Source organism: Bombina bombina, chromosome 4, assembly GCF_027579735.1.
Source record: "Bombina bombina isolate aBomBom1 chromosome 4, aBomBom1.pri, whole genome shotgun sequence".
Taxonomy (NCBI): Eukaryota; Metazoa; Chordata; class Amphibia; order Anura; family Bombinatoridae; genus Bombina; species Bombina bombina.
In genome coordinates, this window is record NC_069502.1 from 211620376 (window position 1) to 211640286 (window position 19911).

Genomic DNA, 19911 nt, shown 5'->3' on the forward strand with positions numbered 1-19911 from the left:
TGTGGGGTTCCATTTTACCTCTATGACAGTATGCTTATATTTGCTCGCAATGAGTCGTTGTTACAATCCTGTGCATGACATTGGAATTGTTTTATTCTCCCTTACTTACAGAGCATAACACTTGCTACCTTATAATGTTTCCATTGCCTTGTGCTAACTCTTCTTTTCATACCGCTCCTCTGCGGTCGCCTCTGGGATACTGGCAGTACATTTCTTCAGGCATTGCAGTCATTTGTTTTACTCGTGTAACTAACTACCTGTGTGCTGCATATAGACTCTACTCTATACCAATCTTGTACATGTACATATCTAACCCCTATATTTTCTTTCCTGACAATAGTTTCCTGTCATACCTCTAATATTCTTATTTCTATGTTTAATCCATTTATGGGTGACATTGTACTTTAGTTCACTTAGTTCTAATATTATATCCCTATTGAAGATTGCTTTACCTTAGCATGTTATTGTGTCCATGGATGAAAATGTCATTTTAATCTGCTAATTGTTCGGTTCTTTGATATGTTATAGCTATAAGATACATGCTTATGTATTTCAGATAGATACAGGTTGCTTGACTCTTATTAACCTACTCTTTCAGGCGAGTGACACACTAATAGCTCCTCCGTATGTGATGTGTCTGTTGCCGGGTGTAGGGCCCGCACCCGGCTGGCATGGTTTACCACTGTCAACATAGATATATGCCTGTTTCTACCGAACCGATATAGTCCACAATATTTTTAGCTGCTTTGGAGTTAAGTATTCTATTATTATGGGAATGCTTAGATTTAGTATATATTCACTACTTTTTAATTTCTATCTATTGGGTGTTTACCACCATTACACTGCATCCCCCTATTTTTCAATTTACTTATATCCCTTACTATTAATGGTTGCAATCTTTAAGACCTTTTATCCCCATAGTTATGCTGCATATAACTTCCCTACTAGATATTTGAGCTTTATTAACACATATGCCCATTATAATTGCCCATACAAGCCATCCACTCACAGACTCATAGAGTCCGCTGACAAAATCCTATTGTTATATCCCCCCCCCCCGCCCACCTCTATACCCTGAGATTTGTAATTAGTCTCAGTGGTCTGCGCGGTTTCTCTCGTTATATACCGCAAACAAAATCATATCAATCCTGTGGATTCTATTTCATTCCAGGTTATTTACGTGTAACAACATATTGAATGTATAGGATCCGTGACATTTTGTGAAAGAGAATAAGCCCTAGATTGAGTATTCCTGACACATTTTTTTGATTTTATGTATGATTGCTAACCAAGTTTTATATAGATATAGACAGTTTAAATTTGCAATCCTATCTGACTACGTTTAAATTTACAGGTAACTGTTCAATAACTGCTGGAAAAGCATTATAAAACAAAAAAGTACGAGGCTTTCATTTGATTGGGACTCTAACTATGACTTTACAACCGTTTATTTTTGCATCTTCTATTTTTATGCTGGAAATCAGCACCATTTATGTTACAGTTTCAGTTATTCTGTGATGCTATTTAGTTCTTTTTTTTGTATTATGTCTGTATGTCACAATTTTATTTGCCTCAATAAAAACTATTTAAAAAAAAAAAAAAAGTATTTTTTTAATTGTAATTTTTATTACATTAAGAAAACCTTGTTAACTCTTTTTGCAAGATTTTCATGTAAAATCAACAAGAATAAGGATATTAATTTCCTTAAAAAGAAAGTGTCTTTAACTTATCTCAATTTAACAGTTCTCACACTATAAATAGCGAATCTGCTAAGTAAGGACATTTTAGAGATAGTTCAAAGTTGCAGAACTTACTGTACAGACAGTTATTTCACAAATCCTATAGAGGCCTTGATTCAAAAAAAGCCAATGGGGCATATTTATCAAGCTCTGTATTTATCAAGCTCTATAACTTGCCCATCCACACAAAGTCCCGGCACTGAAGATCTGATCACACAATTATTTGAAAAAACAGTTAATCTTTATTGAAGATAAAAACAGCCAGAAACATATAAAACCAAGACGGAGTAAACGAACAAGGTGATAGGAGAGCCTCAGCCCACCCGTAGGCACTTGTTCACTGATAAATGGGAGGACCAAGGACAGCTCCTTTTATATCATAAACTACCAATCCCATAAAACATGTATCCAATTGGAACATAATCAATTAGCTAGTTGATTACAAATTAACCCCTATCACCTATACAAAAAATTGCTCCACAGTAGCGTGAGTAATACTAAACAAAATGTATTATGATAATGCATGTTTTAAACAGTTTTTTGAAACTATAAAGTGCTATATGAGTTATTAACACTACCAAAATATTAATAATAATATACATACTGTATATGGAAATATCGATTAGTACATATACAGTAATTACTCATTTTTAATAAACAGATTAACATCCATCTGGGAATTTAAACCCTGAGGGTATCTTGTTTCGAGGTGAAATATCCAAAGTACTTCCCTTTCATCTAGTTTGATTTCTCTGTTACCACCTCTAATGGTCCTAGGAATAAAATCAATGTCCTGTACCCTTAACAATGAGTTATCAGAGTTATGCATTAAACGAAAATGTTTAGCTATGGGAGTTTTTGATTCTGGATCCTCTATAGCCCTCACATGTTCTAGGAACCTGACTTTTAACATTCTTTTTGTATGACTTGTATATTGTTTTTTGCAACCCATACAAGTCAATAAATAAACAGCATGTGTTGTACCACAATTAATGAAATACCTTATATAACATTCTTTGTCGAGTACAGAGGATCTGCATGTACTACATTGTATTACATAGTCACATGTTTTACAGCGTGAGGAGCCACATTTGTGAAAGTATTTTTTCTTCCTCAGCCACCCTGGTGTATTAATCCTGGGTAATGTTGAGGGAGACAAAGTATCTCTAAGAGTAATAGCTTTGCGAGGCACAAACCTGCAACCATCCATTGCAATTTTATAGAGAGTTGGATCACTATGCAAAATAGTGAGATGTTGTTTGATAATATTACATATCTGACTAAATTCTGTACTGTATGATGTTACAAATGTAGGTATATTTGATCCTTTACCGAAACAACCTTGTTTCTTGGTCCTATTGGTATGTCCTAAAAAATTCTCACAAGGGATACAATCTACAACTCTATTGGTTTGTCCCAACACATTTCTATCATAACCTCTATCCAAAAGTCTATCTATAGTAGATCTGGCATGTTTTCATAAACCTCTGGGTCAGTTCAATTACGTTTGACTCTAATTAACTGACTTTTCGGTATTGATTTAATAAGATGGGTGGAATGGCAAGATTGAGAGAATAGAATAGTATTACCCGCAATAGGTTTACAATATAACTCAGTCTCAATTATTTCTTTCTCACAATTAGGTTACAGGGAAATATCTGAAAAATTTAGTTGTTTATTACTGTGCTCCACACTAAATTTTAAATTTAAGTTGTTTGCCTGAACATATTTATGAAATTCTAACACTGACTCTTTATTACCCTGCCATACAAAGAGCGGGTCGTCAATGTAGTGGCCATAATAATAATATTGTTTCTATAAGAATTCATATCTCCAAAGATGTGGAACAGCTACCACCAACCTAAATAAAGGTTGGCGAATGAGGGCGTAAATTTAGCGCCCATAGCTGTTCTAAATCTCTGGAGGTAGTACCTGCCCTCAAACAAAAAATAATTATGCATTAGCAAATATTCAACTGCTAACTATATGAAGTGTATGGTTTCATCTGAATAATCGGAACGTTGTTCCAAAAAGTAATGCAAAACCTCCAACCCTTTCGTATGGGGTATGGAGGTTTACAAAGAGGAAACATCCAAGGATACCTATACATCATTTTCCTGCCATTTTATGTTTTGCATTTCCTGCAACACAGATGTAGTATCTTTGACATAGCTGTCTAAAGCTAGCACCAGTGGTTGTAAGAACATAAGGACCCTATGCCTGCCACAATAGGGCAGCTAGGGGGATTAACCAAAATTTTATGAAGTTTAGGAAAATAGTGGAAGATGGCCACCACAGGCACATCTGGGATTAAACAATCTCTAGTGTTTGAATTTATAATACCATTTTTGAATGCCTCTTAGTCTATATTATCCAGAATCATTTTATAATCCTTTGTAAGGTCATTGCTCAAAATCATATACGTATCCTTGTCTGATAATTTGCGAAAAGATTCTAGTATATAATCACACCTATTCAATAGAACCACATTACCCCTTTTATCTGAACTACGTATGACAATATCCTTGTTATTTTTAAGGTCTCAATGACCTTACGTTCAGAAAAAGAAAGATTCTCATGGTGTCGATAAGTCTTATTATTGTGGTCTGACCTAATTTTTATGGACTCACTAAAATGTGTCAAATGTGTCTCTATAGTTTGCTGGAAAACGTCTAAAACATTACATCTGGCCTGTATAGGATAGAAAGTACTCTTTTTCTTAAATCTATCAAAGGTTAAATCTCTTTCAGTAGGACCATGTCTAATATAAACAACAGCATCCCTATTCAGTTCATCAAGATCTCTAATACAGCACTTTTCTTGAAAACTCAGTTTGTGATTTAGAGACAAAGTATCATGAGTCACATCAGTATTACCTTTTTCCACTTCATCTTGTTCCAGACTTCATCTCTATGAAAATGCCTCTTTAAGTTGAGAATCCGAATAAATGTATTCACATCTAACACAGTATGGAACAAGTTGAAATGACAAGATGGAGCAAACCCCCATACCTTTTGACAGTACAGACAATTCATCTTTGCTAAGAGGATGATCTGCCAAATTAATTACATTTTTTGAAGATATTTCATTCTCTGGCGTGTCTGGGGCCCACTCTTCTGACCCTGATGTTCCTGATCTTTTGGTACCCCTATGCCTCTTCCTATGCCTGCACCTGCCCCCTCTACGTATTTCTTTCATTTTACTTTCATGATAGGTCTTAATTTGTTTTTTGACTGCTCCTGGTTGGATACAGAGGAAGAAGGAGTGTCATGACAGATAAATTATATGTGGGTGGTTCCACTGCTACTACAGTATCACTGTCTGATGTCTCATAATCATACTCAGTGTCACTAAATGCCACTTGTCTATTCTTAAATCTCCTAAACCTAGGACATCTTGCACCCTCAGATTTGTTAAAAGTATTATTTGGGGGGGCGGAGCCAACAGCTGAAGGAGCCGGTCGCACATCTCCTGAGCTCTTAGGCCATAGCTGCACAAAATACTTATTTTCAGGATAAGAATGAATCGAACTCATGAGTAATCTTACGCTAACTAATTTATAACAAATGTATGCTGTGTTGGAGTCAGATTCTGTGTCTAACTCCATTTTCTAACTATCATCGGAGAGAGCTACTTCACCACGTGTAGCGATATAACCAGGCCTATCCTCATATCTACTAGTTTCAGTCTCCTCAGTGTAGAAACTACATCTGCTTCTTAAATGGAGGAAACTCCAGAACTTCTGCTTGCCCTACTTCGGGATCTAGATCGGCAGATGGTACACTGCTTTTTGGACATATCAGATACTCTGAAGTCGACATTCACGGGAGCGGCTAGTGGCGCAAATAGTGGTGAGAGTTCCGGAGCTGCGGGGAAAGAATTTTTACAGGAGGACTTCTCAATACTGCCTCACCAGCTACCGCTGACTCGCAGTCACAAAGAAGATATGGGTGACACATCACCAAATTGCTACATTCAGCCAAGGGTTACTCATATAGCAGCCGCAATCAGAACCACAGTAGATCCGGAATGGATGCCACAGTATGGGGAGTTATGGCACCTACTAGACCCCAAACCGTTTCTTATGACACCGGAGGGCCAGAGCTTTTTCCCTGCTTCTGTTAGCAAAGGGGAATTTGACTACACCACTACTCTGTTCTCCACTGCTCCTGAAGGCTCAGAGGTGTCTGCAGTCATTACTTCTACTAACCCAGACATGATAGGGTCCCTGCGGATCTGCACTAAGCCATGTACGCCACACTCTGCAATCCGGAACTACAGACATCAGGTAGGATCTACACTTCGAGCGGTCCTGCACCTGACCGCAGCGATCTCATAAGACAACATGTAAGGGCTGAAATGGGGTGTCAGTCACTATGTTTCATGTACTTCGCGACCATGCTTGATCCCAACGAAGTAAGATGCCTTAGAGCTGGTGTTGGCTAAAGAGGGGAAAAAAAAAAAAAAAAAGAGGAAGGAGGAAACTCCTTACTTACATAAGTGGACTATGACTGTTCTTTATACGTTACAACAGCTGGGTTCATGCTCGGGACTTCAATTAAAGTTTATATATGCTGGCTGTCCGTTACCTGTTTACCTGTATCTGGAGTAGGATAAACCTATGCTGGAGGACATGTCACTTTACACGCCCAAGGTTTGCGTGTCAATCTTACTCTTTAATAACTCATGGCGTTTGGAGAATGCTGGTTAATACTTGACTATATGTTTGATCCCTTTGGGTTCCCTGACAGGGGTTTGTTAATAAAGCTATGCTCTTTCTTTTTATTAGCTCACTTATTCAGCTGTTCTAATGGTTTATATACTATGTTTATGCGTGGTTTGTTAGTTATACAGATTGCTTATTCTGTTTATTTTATTCATGTCCTAGCTACACGTAACTGATAGCTTGCTATAAATTTACGCACACCATTAGTCCTCTAGCTGTGATCCTCTCTCCTTTAGCTATGAATGGCCCACTTAGCACCCAGTGAAATATGAGCCCACAGTAACGTTGAATACAGGACTACTGGTAGAAGCCAATATATCTTGGGAGCATCTCATAAGTGTTTGTAGAAACTTCTGGGATTATACTAACCAATTTTTGTTATATTGCTATGTATGTTTAATGCACTTTTGCAGTAATCTGTTTCAACCTTCATATATAAAAGGATTTTAAATATGGCGCTATTTTGGGCGGGAGTATGAAGCTATCTGCGATATAAGCTTTTTATGTGTTATTGTCTGTTTATTGCTAATCTGTGCTTTCTTGTTGTAAGTTCAGCATACATTTGAGATGATTTTATGTGTATTACTCCTATAATTCTATTTGAATGTTCCATATTTGGGCTAGGTATGTAGATATAAGTTTGCAGTCCTTACACAATTTTCTATGTAAATGTTTACTCTAGAACAGCACCTATCTAATATACTAATATACTTTGGCATTACCTTTAACCGTAGTGTAAACAAGACCATACAACAAATAATTTATACATGTTTATGCATCTTTGTAGACTCTAAGCAGACTTAGGCTGTTAAAGTCATAGAATCCCTACATGTAGGCACTGGGGCAGTTTCCTTGTATGCTATAGAATTGCCAATCCAATGGTCCCCTATACTATAATATAATATAGCCTCATTTTGTATAAGTGATAAGCAGCTTTGCTGTATTATATTAACTAGCTACTGTACATTACTATGATATCAGCTCCTTTAACACTACGTTGTTATATATTAATTTATGGATATCTGAGATGATACTATATATTATGCATAGGTTGTAACCTTATTACTAGTAACCAGCAAACTGGGGCTCCTAAGATAGACAGGCTAACTCTACAATAATAAAACTTGGAATGTGTTGCTTCTATCCATAGTAGAGTAATATAGTATTTCAGTAGCTGCCGCTATTTAACAGCAACCATTCATGCTCTGCATACCTAATTTAACATACTACTACTCACAGTTATTAACTCAACAGAACGCCTGGGTAGTATGTATAATATGATTATTCTCTCATTATTACTGATTAACTGACTCTGATGTTATACCAGTACAATAGGTTCCATATGTAAGCAGTTACTGTGGATATGGGTAGCATAATAGGGCATATCCTACTGGAATTCACCCTTAACTTACTATGTTTTACGAATCTCTGTAAGGACACGTATAGCATTGAAGACCTTCTATATTGCTATTTTTGAAACCCCAGTTAGGTATAGTTACGGTCATTATTAAATTATTTAGAAAAAAAAAAAAGGGAGAAAGGGGAGGGAAAACACTAAGGTACATGATTAGAAATATCGTTACAGCATAAAGCCTACTAGTTCTATTGCAAACCCATTGGTTCTGAATTCTCCTAAATATACTATTCTGTTCTCATATTAGCCATTAACAAATGTATATATTACTAACCCCTAGTGACATATCCCCTTATGGATCCCTAGTCACACTAAGATACTAATAGAAGAATAGCCTTCACAGACAGTATTTCATATAGCTAATTCTCTGATAACTTTTTTACAGAGGCCCCACTAAATTATATATCTTTATGACATCGCATCATAGATATATCTATATGTGTTCATTCTTATGGCTCCGCCCTCCAACCCCCCCACTCATTCTCATAGCGGTGCTTACCCGCTGAATATCCCCCCCCCCATAACATACGCTTATCTCTTCTCTTTGTGCAACTTGCAAGGAGATATCTATCTGACCTTTAGTTGGTTGCTATTTTTACAAGCCATCAGGCTTTAAATTTAAGAGTCTAATAGGTCAGACACTTATGCTAATCTATTATAAAATCGAGGTTTCATCTGCCTATCTAATGTGATTTGTATCAGTGTTGAAATATGTTGTACAATTGTATTTGTAACATTCTCTAGGTCCGAAAGGCGGTTTATGTTTTTTCTTTTATGTATATTATACAAAACCTCAATAAAAAAATATTTACAAAAAAAAAAAAGGATTATTTGACCACCTATATACATTATCAGAATCATAATCCGTCTTATCTCTATTGATCTTTTGTAATTTAAATGCCCACAACTCTTTCTGAAAAGAAGACATGTTAGTTTTAAACTGTTTGTCAGAACTAGACAGGGACTAAAAAGCAGCTCTGGAAAAATATGAAGACCAGCTCTATTTTCCGTTGAGTTAGTAGAATGCAAATGCCCCATTTTTCTCAAAGCGGATTACGGAGATACTCCTTCCCCAATAAATTTTTCAGAATTAAATTATATCACTTTGCATTAAATAACAATTCCAGATTAATGTTATATAGGCACCCTACAACGCAATTGCATCTACTAATCACCACTTTAAATTGTAGTTTTCCAGCCCCAGCTGCTGCAGCCCACCGGGAAATCTCCTGGTGTCCTGGTAGGCCACTCCGACCATGCTGTTTGTCATATGCTTTAAAGTCAGGATCCAATTGAAAAGTTATTTTGTACAGATTGCATCTGTTGTACCAATGCAATCCTCTGATTCTTTCTGTACTCAATAATTAGATCCATAAGTCTCTGCGAGCACTGAGTAAGTCAAGGCATGTAACATGAAATGAAGGGATTTTTTTAATCCTTAATCCCCTAGGGATATGTTGCTGTTGGTTATATATCATAAAAGTTTTTATGTCTAATTTGTCTCTTTTTCTTAAACTGTCCATTTGTATGAACAAATTGTCCAGATTTAACTCTGCATCTCTCATGAGTTCCTGAACCTGTTATAATGATACATCCAAACTTTTCGTAAGATCTTCAAGGCCGGACTGGAAATAAAAAGCAGCCCTATTTTCCATTGAGTCGGTAGAATGTATATGCCCCATTTTTCTTAAAGGGGATTACTGCGATACTCCTTCCACAAAGTTTGTTTTCAGAATGAAATTATATTACTTTGCTTTAAATAAAAATGCCAGATTGATGTTATTTAGTCACCCTACAACCCAATTGCATCCATCAATCACTGCTTTAAATTGTAGCTTTCCAGCCCCAGCTGCTGCAGCCCACCGGGAAAACTCCTGGTATCCTGGTAGGCCAATCCGGCCCTGAAGATCTTCAAAGACATAGCTTTCCGCTACGCCCTGCTGAGAATCAACATCAATATCCGAATTCATATTATGGCACAATTAGTGATAGATGTACAATCAAGGATAAATATAACCCCCCAAAAAAGTAGAAAGTTAATACTGTATATATATTCCTCACTCACTGTGAAGCAAATATCTGACCATAACATTAAACTGTAAAGATGCCACACCTCTTCAGCCTACATATTAATGTCACACACAGATAATTTTTGACGAGAGCTTATACCAAATTCAGCGAGCCACTTAGCAAACTAGAACCGAAAACACTGACACACCAAAGGTAGGATGCTCAAGCCGACTCACGATCTGCAACTGTGGCATTCTTCCATTATAGACACACGTGTTGGGATTGAAACAAAAAAAGAAAGGGCGCCTCCTAGTGTAGCCAATTTTTGTAAGTAGATAATATATATTCGCAGATTTTGTACTCACATGTAGTGAAGGCAACGATAATGCCTAGGTAGATGGTCTGGAAACTTATCAGTGTCCCAGTTGACTGTGCACCATGAGAAGGGCTGCTCCTCTTGAATGGAAAAGATCTGGAAAAATGGAAAAATATACAGAGGGCGACTCCTAGTGCAAATCAGTTGATACAGTTGTAAGCCCCAAATGATCCCTTTAGAGAGATACTCACATATTATGGAGCACACTATAGTGCTAATGAGGCAAGCTGGGTATATTATGGTGGCCCAGCGCACATAACACTCTGGCAAGCAGTGGATCAATGTAGCAAATAAAAGATAGGAGACTCCAGAAGTATATCAAAAATGAGTTTTATAAATATAAATAAATGAACATAAAAACAATCAGTAAAACACGCTACGCGTTTCTCAGAGCTCACCACTCTGTTTCCTCAGGCAACGTGTTGGGATTGTCAGTTATGTGCACGTAACCAACACTCCCACTTTGTGTGTCTACACGGAAGGACGCCACAGTTGCAGAGTGTGAGTCGGCCTGAGCATCCTACCTTTTGTGTGTCAGTCCATAACTTGTCCGCCTGCTCTGAGGTAGTGGACAGAAATCAACCTGATCAAATACGATCGGGTTGATTGACACCCCCTGCTAGCGGCTGCAAATCTGCAGGGGCGGCATTGCACCAGTAGTTCACCAGAACTGCTGGTGCAATGATAAATGCTGACAGCGTATGTTGTCAGCATTTATTGATGTGCGGCGGACATGATATGCTACTTCGTATCATGTTGGCTCACACATTGATAAATATACCCTAATATACAGACCAGATTTCCCAACTTCAATGTCACTGTACAGAACAAGGTTTTGCTTTTCTGCACTTCTATAAATGTAAGCTGTGCATGCGTCATATGGTTATCTGTTTGCCTCTGATCTGAACTTTTCACAGTATGTAAATTGTGTTATTGTTTGGACTGTGAAAAACACAGATTTGGAACTGAAAAATCACTGGTAAAGAGGATCAGAAATATTGGAATCAACTTCAATGTCTGAAGTGCTCTCTATTAAGTATTGTTTCTACACTTGCAAAGTTACAGTAAAATCAAAGAAAAATATATCTCTGATTGGTAAATGTTATAATTAGTGAGTGTAATATAAGAATAAAAAAATGAGTTGTTGGTAGTATTCCTGCATTGCAAATATGGAGGATTGTGAATTTGCATAATATTCTACAACTCCTAATGAGTTTAGTAAAGAAAAATAATAATATTAATAATAATAATTTAATTGCACTTGCTTACATTCTGCTTAGTGTTTCTTTTCACAGATACAACACAAATGAAAGACATATTCACTTGGTTATATAAATTGAGATCTAGGGGTTAATTTATCAAGCTCTAAAGACTGCTGCTTCTTAATCTGTCCACCTGCTCTGACAACGACTGCTAGTAGCCAATTGGCCATGAATCTGCAGGGGGTTGCATTGCACCAGCAGTTCACAAGTACTGCTGTTGCAATGATAAATGCCGACAGCGTATGCTGTCGGCATTTATCGATGTGAGGCGGACATGATACGTTACATTGTATTATGTCCGCAGAAAAGTAGAAAAGAAGAAGGCTCCACAATAGTGCAAAAATTGGGTTTAAAGCATATGCAATCACGGCAGTCAGGTTGCTATGGTAACCAGAGGAAAAAATGCTGCACACAGGCGCATGCGCAGCATTTTGTCCTCTGGTAACCATAGCAACCGAACCGCTGTGATTGCATATACTTTAAACCCAACCTAGAAGAGCCTACCGCCCCTATTTGGTGCTACACCGTAAAACCATGTTTGTGTGGACAAAAGTACCATTACGAGCCTGTGATTATCATCAGCTGATGGAATCGTGTGACGAGGGGATAGCTATCTGGACAGTTACTAAAGGTCCCGCAAGCGTTTGTGGCACTTCTCAAGTGCTCTATATTCTGTGAGTATGATATTTTCTGTGTACATTTAAACCATGTACCACTGATTTTGCACTATTGTGGCACCTACTTCTTTTCTACTTTTCTTCAGATTCGCTTCACTTGTTTCACCATCAAGTTTTGGAAGAAGCCTGCAGCCTTCTGTCTTTTTGAGGACTTTTATGATTTATGACCTATCACTTTGAGCACTAGCATAAGTATTTACATTGTGTGATTGATTGTTTTATTTTCTGTTGTATTTCTGTGCACTGTTAATTTTTGCATTATACGCGCTTTTAAGGGAGTTGCGTTTGCAAATGCTGCACACATTTATTTATATTGTATCATGTCCATCCACACTATAATACATAGACCCCCTAGGTATTATGAGTAAAAGGAAAAGCAAGTTGTATTTTTTTAAATGTGTGTGTTTTTACAAGCTGGTAAAAAGCTATCTTTTTAGTTTTGAAAATGTCTGAAGTAATGTAAAGATCTTGGTAAACATATTACTTGTTACTACCAGGATTTAGATACCTTTTAACTTTCACACAACTTATAGTAATGTTGATGCCTGGGATTTTATGAGGAATTAGTAAAAAAAATCTATAAGAGGATGTTTGACAAAACACACAGTTCCTGTGATATTGTAAAGCAGGTAAAATAACTAACACCTAGATTACGAGTTTTGCGGTAACGATTTTACTGTTGGGGGGTTTATTTGGGGCAATGCCCCGCAAAAGGCCCTTTTAAGGGCTATTGATAGTTTAGTTTAGTTTAGTTTAGGCTAGGGTTTTTTTGTTTTTTTTTTGGGTGGGCTTTTTTATTTTGATAGGGCTCTTAGATTAGGCGTAATTAGTTTAAAGATCTTGTAATTTGTTTGTTTTTTTCTGTAATTTAGTGTTTGTTTTGTTTTGTAATTTAGCTAATTTAATTTAATTTATTTAATTGTATTTAATTTAGGTAATTGTATTTAATTGTAGGGTTAGGTTAGGTGTTAGTGTAGCTTAGGTTAGGTTTTATTTTACAGGTACTTTTGTATTTATTTTAGCTAGGTAGTTATTAAATAGTTAATAACTATTTAATAACTATTCTACCTAGTTAAAATAAATACAAACTTGCCTGTAAAATAAAAATAACACCTAAGCTAGATACAATGTAACTATTAGTTATATTGTAGCTAGTTTAGGGTTTATTTTACAGGTAAGTATTTAGTTTTAAATAGGACTTATTTATTTATTAATAGTAGGTTTTATTTAGATTTCTTTTAATTCTATTTAAGTTAGGAGGTGTTAGGGTTAGACTTAGGTTTAGGGGTTAATAAATTTAATATAGTGGCGGTGACGTTGGGGGCGGCAGATTAGGGGTTAACAAATGTAGATAGGTTGCGGCAATGTTAGGGATGGTAGATTAGGTGTTAATAATATTTAACTAATGTTTGCGAGGCGGGAGTGTGGCAGTTTAGTGGTTAATATGTTTATTCTAGTGGCGGCGATATCCGGAGCAGCAGATTAGGGGTTAATAATTGTATTTTAGTGTTTGCAATGCGGGAGGTCCTCGGTTTAGGGGTTAATAGGTAGTTTATGGGTGTTCAGTGTACTTTTTAGCACTTTAGTTATGAGTTTTATGCTACGGCATAAAGTATAAAACTCATAACTACTGACTTTAAAATGCGGTACCAATCTTGACGGGATAGGGTGTATCGCTCACTTTTTGGCCTCCCAGGACAAGCTCGTAATACCGGCGCTATTAAAGTCCCATTGAAAATAGACCATACGCAAATTGTGTAAGTCGATTTGCAGTAAGGCCAAAAAAGTGTGCGGTACCCCGAAATCTTCAAGACTCGTAATATCAGCGGTAGTGAAAAAGCAGCGTTAGAACCTGAAAATGCTGCTTTTTCAGCTTACCGCAAAACTCATAATTTAGCCGTAAATTTTAAGTTTAAGAGTTTCATAAGTGTTCGGACAGTACTGTTTATAAAGATGTTCGGTTAATGTGTTGCTACCAGGAATCACAAATTTTTTTACATTTACATGATTCTTTTTGTTCCAGAAATGTAAACCATATGAATCATTAAAATCTGGCAATACTTTCCAAACTTCAAAGAACTTTCTCCAAACTGCCAGTTGTAATTTGTAGAATCGTACAGGATTCAAGAAAGTGATGCTTCCACACATGAGATCCTCCAAAGCCTTAAAATTATGCTGAGAACAATATTGTGCCAGAATTCTTGTTACTAATAAAGGTCCTTGCTGTCCCCAAAAATTTCCATTATAGTTACGGACAAAGTCTTCCATGCATTTCCAGATGAAATCATGATGTGGAGAAAAGCCAAGAGCTCCATTACTAGAATGAGAAGAGGACTCAGCTGCCAGAAAGTTTTTTACCGGAACTGCTTTAAATGAGATTATATCTGTGTCCATATAGATGCCACCATATTTCCAAATTAGGGCCAATCTGCAACCATCTGCGCTGACATGGGTCCAATAGCGTTCCAATTTAGGATCAACCTACAATTTAAAATAATTACAGAAGGGGATCATTTTTTTACTTAATAGAGATTTACATCTTTGGAATTTGTTATAAATAATATTTTCAGGAGGGCATATAATCATTAATATGGGTATGTTAATGTTAGACACAGTGAGCTTAGAATCACACAAATATAAACACACTATGTGCAAAGGTGGACTTCTATTCCATTAACATGTAATGTTTGACTTTTTTAAGGAATTAATAAAAATTATATTTTATATTTACTTCTATATGTTAGTAAGGCTCTGAGTGCCATAACACTTGCATCTATATTACAATGGGGTTACAAATATAAATAATTAAATCTCTGCATGTTCTCATTCCATAGACTTCTTGTTCATGGATGTATTTTTTGTGTATGTATTTTTTCTTTTACAGAATGTCCACCTGTCTGACTGCTCTCCTGGTCAATTTATGTACCCTTTGTAACAGTAACCCAATATGCTACCTACACTGTGCATTAACTCCTCCTGTCCTGAATCCTACCATCATAATTAATCTGTATTTAATAACCCTACTGTACATAAATTCCAACTGCAACCCCATTAACCCCTAGCACCCATGACCCCAATTAACAATTCATTAGAAATTAATGAATCCCCTAAAATGTCCCTCCAATGCAACAATATTTAGCATCCAGTGAACTCCCCCATCATGACCAATCCAACTATTCCATGCATCATTGAAGACATCACTCCTACATGATCACACCTATCACTCAAGAGCACCATATGTCAATTATCCTCCCTACTACTTGTAGCACCCAAAAATTGGCCTTATATGATCCCCATCTCAGCCATCCTTAGCACCAAGGGAACCCCAAAATGACACTTTAAAGGGACACTAAACACAATATTTTTTTTTTATGATTCAGGTTCAGAATACAATTTTAAACAACATTCCAATTTACGTCTATTATCTAATTTGCTTCATTCTTTAGATATCCTTTGTTGAAAAAATAGCAATGTACATGGGTGAGCCAATCACACAAGGCATATATCAGCAGCTACTGAGCCTATCTAGATATGCTTTTCAGCAAAGGATATCAAGCATATGAAGCAAATTAGCTAATACAAGTCAATTAGAAAGCTGCTTAAAAATGCATACTCTTTCTAAATCATGAAAGAAAAAAGTTGAGTTTCATGTCCCTTTAAGGCATCCACATTAGTATCAAAGAGAACCTCCTACATGGCTTTGTGCCAAAGGGACCCAAGACTTGTCCCACATAATTCAACAACTCCTAGCACCCAAAGGAGTCCCTGCATGACCTTAACAATGCAAATATCATACCCCAAAACACTTCAAAAATCGTAATGACCCAGTGTCTAAAAGACTCTCAAAGCATTGGAATCTCACAATAACCACCAAAATTTTAACAGCCACTGGACATTAAATGCAAGGTTCATCCTAGTTCCTACATTATTATATTTGTTTATCATTTGAAAGCACAATTTGTTAGCTTTATCAAATATTTTTTGACCCCCCTAGTCTTTATACTTCTCTGGACAAGGTCCTCAAATAAGTCTTCCATAACAATTAAGGACTATCATAATAATGATGGTTTTTAATTTACAGATTTCTGAGAGTCACTGGATTGGCAACTAAATTCACTTGTGATGGTTATTCCGATCCTCATGTCACACTTCTTTTTACAGAGTTTTCCAAAAAACTTTTCATAATGATGGATGACCATTTTAAATACTATGTACAAATACTATGTAATATAAAACTCAAACTATGTACTAATTCTCCATTTTTTTTAATAGTGTGATGTTCTGATTCTTGCTTCAAATATTATTTAAATTAGTAGTCATTACGTTGTACTGCCTATAAGAAGAGGTGGTAAAAAATCAAACAATACTTATGTTCAAACACTACCTCTTCCTAAAGGCAATCTAAAGGGCCCCATTTAACAACTGCCAGACTGACAAGGTTTAATTCCACAAACCTGTCTACCTGGCATCACGGGGAGCAGGGTCTATTAATCACTTGTGTCTGACTTGTCTGGGGTGATTTTGATCCGCCAGCTAAGAGCTGCCATACAGGCTAGGAAGCAGTGGTCTAATGACCGCTGGTTCATTTTTGTCAGCTGCAGACTCGCTCGTGGATATGCAGTTTGATAAACAGAGCCCAAAGTAGACACTACTACTGAAAATGATTGTCCTTTTTTTAATAATATTCTTATTCCGGTTTTCCTGATACCATTATGATTTTATTTCAGTGGTAGCTATTACCTTAAACTGTCTACTAGAAGATGCAATAAAGAGCAATTAAAATAAAACAAAGAAAAACATTTTTCTAATAATATTCTGTTTTTTGCTACCTGAAGTTGAGCTGGCTTTGCAGGATATACATGCACTATATATATGCACTAACAGACATTATCACTTGCAGCAGCAAGTCAACATTGGCTGCAAAAATCCTGATACAGAAAGCCAGCTGAGAACTTAAGTTATCATAATGGCAGCTCCCTTCTCCCATTATAGGCAGTAGCTTCACTACAAAGTTCTTACTGCTCAATTTGCAAGAAAATTAGTAAGTTGATTACTGCTTTACACAATTTGTTTTTTTATGTTTGCTTAAATAAAGTTTTGATGTTTGTTTTTGTTTTGTTTGCTTTTTTTACTAAATGAACACTGTTTCATATCCCTTTAAGTTGTTATTTGTTGTATTCAGGCCAATATGCTAATTTTGTTTGGGTATACTGTATATGCCTTTGTTTGCCATAGAGTGTGGTTTTTACCTGTAGAGATCAAGTAGGGGGTCCTTGGGTATTAATGAGGTATAGTGATTAGTGCTTTAAAGTGGAAAATGTTTCATGGTTAGGGTGGTTGTGGTTAGTAATAGGATAGATGGTGCAGTTAAGACAATGGGGCCTATTTATGATGGTGCAAGCAGACATTATCCGATATAGTGGATCATGTCTGCTTAACATCGATAAATGCCGACAGCATACGCTCTCTGCATTTATTAATGCACCAGCAGTTCTTGTTAACTGCTGGTGCAATACCGCCCCCCTGCAGATTTGCGGCCAATCGGCCGCTAGCAGGTGGAGTCAATCAACCCGATCATATTTAATCTGGTTTATTTCTGATGATTTCTGTCCGCCGTGTTAGAGCAGGTGGACAGGTTATGGAGCAGCGGTCTTTAGACGGAGCTTGATAAATATGCCCCAATAATGTATCAAAGTTTAGTGCAGTAGGTGTAAAGCACAGTTAAAAGTTACGTAGATGGTAAGGGATTCAGGAAGTAGGGTTTAAGGGAAGTGAGGAGAATTCTGTGTAGCAGGGGTTAATGTCTTTTGAGTAACATTTAGAATTTAGGTGCTGAAGGTATTGGAGGCAGAGTTAGTTACAATGTGGCTAAATCAAGTGTAGTAAGGGTATAGGATGGAGGTTCCGGTTAATGGAATAGATGTTAGGGGAAATTTGGCATGTAAGAGGTTAATTGAAGTTTTTAGCTGCTCAGAGCTCAGAGCAGGAGCGAGCTGCACTTAGTGCCATGGCGCGGTCGGGCCGGGCTGTGACTATACTGCTGGCCCGATGCGCTGTTAGAAAAAAACAGACCCGCTCAGAAGATCACAGAGAGCGGGTCTGTAAAACAGCAGTTATTTTTTAAATTCAAAGGGGAAATTTGGTTTTACAATGTTTGCGCTATTATAATGTTATATAATTCTGCACTATGTGCAGAATTATATAACATTTTTTTTATGGTTTACTGACACTTTAAGGCAATGAGTCACAGGAGTTTTTTTCATTTAAGAAAATAACTATGACATATTTACATTTATATAACATTTTAAAGCTATGCTAATGTCTAAATTTCTTCTCTGGGGACAATTCGAGTCAGCTATTCCAATCCATAAGAAATTACTTTTCAGGCATATGTTGCTGGGCTTTGGACTGGCTTAACACTTTAGCGATATCCAACATTTATTTTACTGAACTATAGCACTGTTCTTGTGAATTTATTCTTTGAGATAGATTTTACAGCTCTTTCACACACAAGTCTCCTAGCATAAGCTTTTATGCCTTGTTCTTGGCTGTGTGTTTGCTCTCATATTTTGCCTTTACCATATTTATAAGGATTCTTCCTGTCATGGATAGAATATTTAAAGAACCTAAGAACACCAAATCCCCATCTATGCCTGTTTTCCTAAAGTGGCTTCTAAAATATTTAAGGAATGTGAATATGTTAAAATATTTATGGAAATTTTAATGTATAGATGCTCTAGTTTTGTGGTCATATGTAACACTATCTTACCTTTAAATACCAGGAGAGAAGAGGTGTATCCCTAAATACTTCCTCCATTTTCAAAGAGAAAATGTAGACATTCTCAAATGACGAGAGAGCTGGAAAACGTGCCCGTACTTTTTTTTGATCATCTTCTGATGTTACATTGACCAAGCCTTTCATGAAGAGAACAACAGGGCGATCAGGGTATACACGGGCTGCTGATTCAACAGCGCATGTGACTAAATGAGTTGGTGTCAATACACCCATGGTCTCCAGAAATATGATGCCATTTCCTTGATTTAGAGGGTTGCTTGAACCTAAAATGGTTAGGTTTGTGCTTTCTTTTGAGTAAATATCAACAAACGAGGTATTGCTCTCTTTATATATGTAGCCTATGGCTATCATGAGTAATAACAAACCAAAGATACGTATGGTATTTGTCTTGGTTATCATATCTGTTGATTAATCTGCAAGAAAAAGAAACAAAAGGGCTTCATGAAAGTCTGTAGATAAAATGTAAATGTAGTAAAGTTATAGTCATTTAAAGAAACATTGGAGAAAATAAAATCATGTCAAGCTCTTTTCAGATTAAGAAAGCCTCCTCTTTATTCACAATATCCTATTAATTTTTTTTTTTTTCTATTCCCAACAAGATTCTCCATTAAAGTATAGGAGGAAGATAAAAGCTATGGCAATCTTTACAGACAGCTAGATTACGAGTTTTGAGTGTTATAGGGATTTCAACAACCGCCACAAAAGCGGCGTTATTTTAACCCCTATAGCGCTGCTATTACAAGTTTATAAAAAGCAGGCTTGTACAGGCAATATGGTGGTGTTGAGCTCCATACTGCACCCAAATACACGCGCTGCTTTGACGTGCTCGTGCACGATTTCCCTATAGACATCAATGGGGAGAGCCAGCAAAAAAAGCCTAACACCTGCAATCGCGGAAACAAAAGCTCTGT

The 19911-nt window shown here is 36.7% G+C and overlaps 1 protein-coding gene across 3 annotated transcripts in view; it reads right to left on the reverse strand.

Moving 5' to 3' along the window:
• Positions 1 to 1958: 1958 nt before the first annotated feature.
• Positions 1959 to 19911, reverse strand: part of LOC128656085 (alpha-1,4-N-acetylglucosaminyltransferase-like) — a 202001-nt gene continuing 184048 nt past the window's right edge. For all 3 annotated transcript variants that reach the window (XM_053709771.1, XM_053709772.1, XM_053709773.1), the window contains 2 exons: positions 18974 to 19413; positions 1959 to 14685 (listed from right to left, as the gene is read on the reverse strand). In XM_053709771.1, coding sequence (XP_053565746.1) covers positions 14098 to 14685; positions 18974 to 19399 — 1014 coding nt within the window. In that variant the 5' untranslated portion in view covers positions 19400 to 19413 and the 3' untranslated portion in view covers positions 1959 to 14097. The remainder of the gene's footprint in view (positions 14686 to 18973; positions 19414 to 19911) is intronic.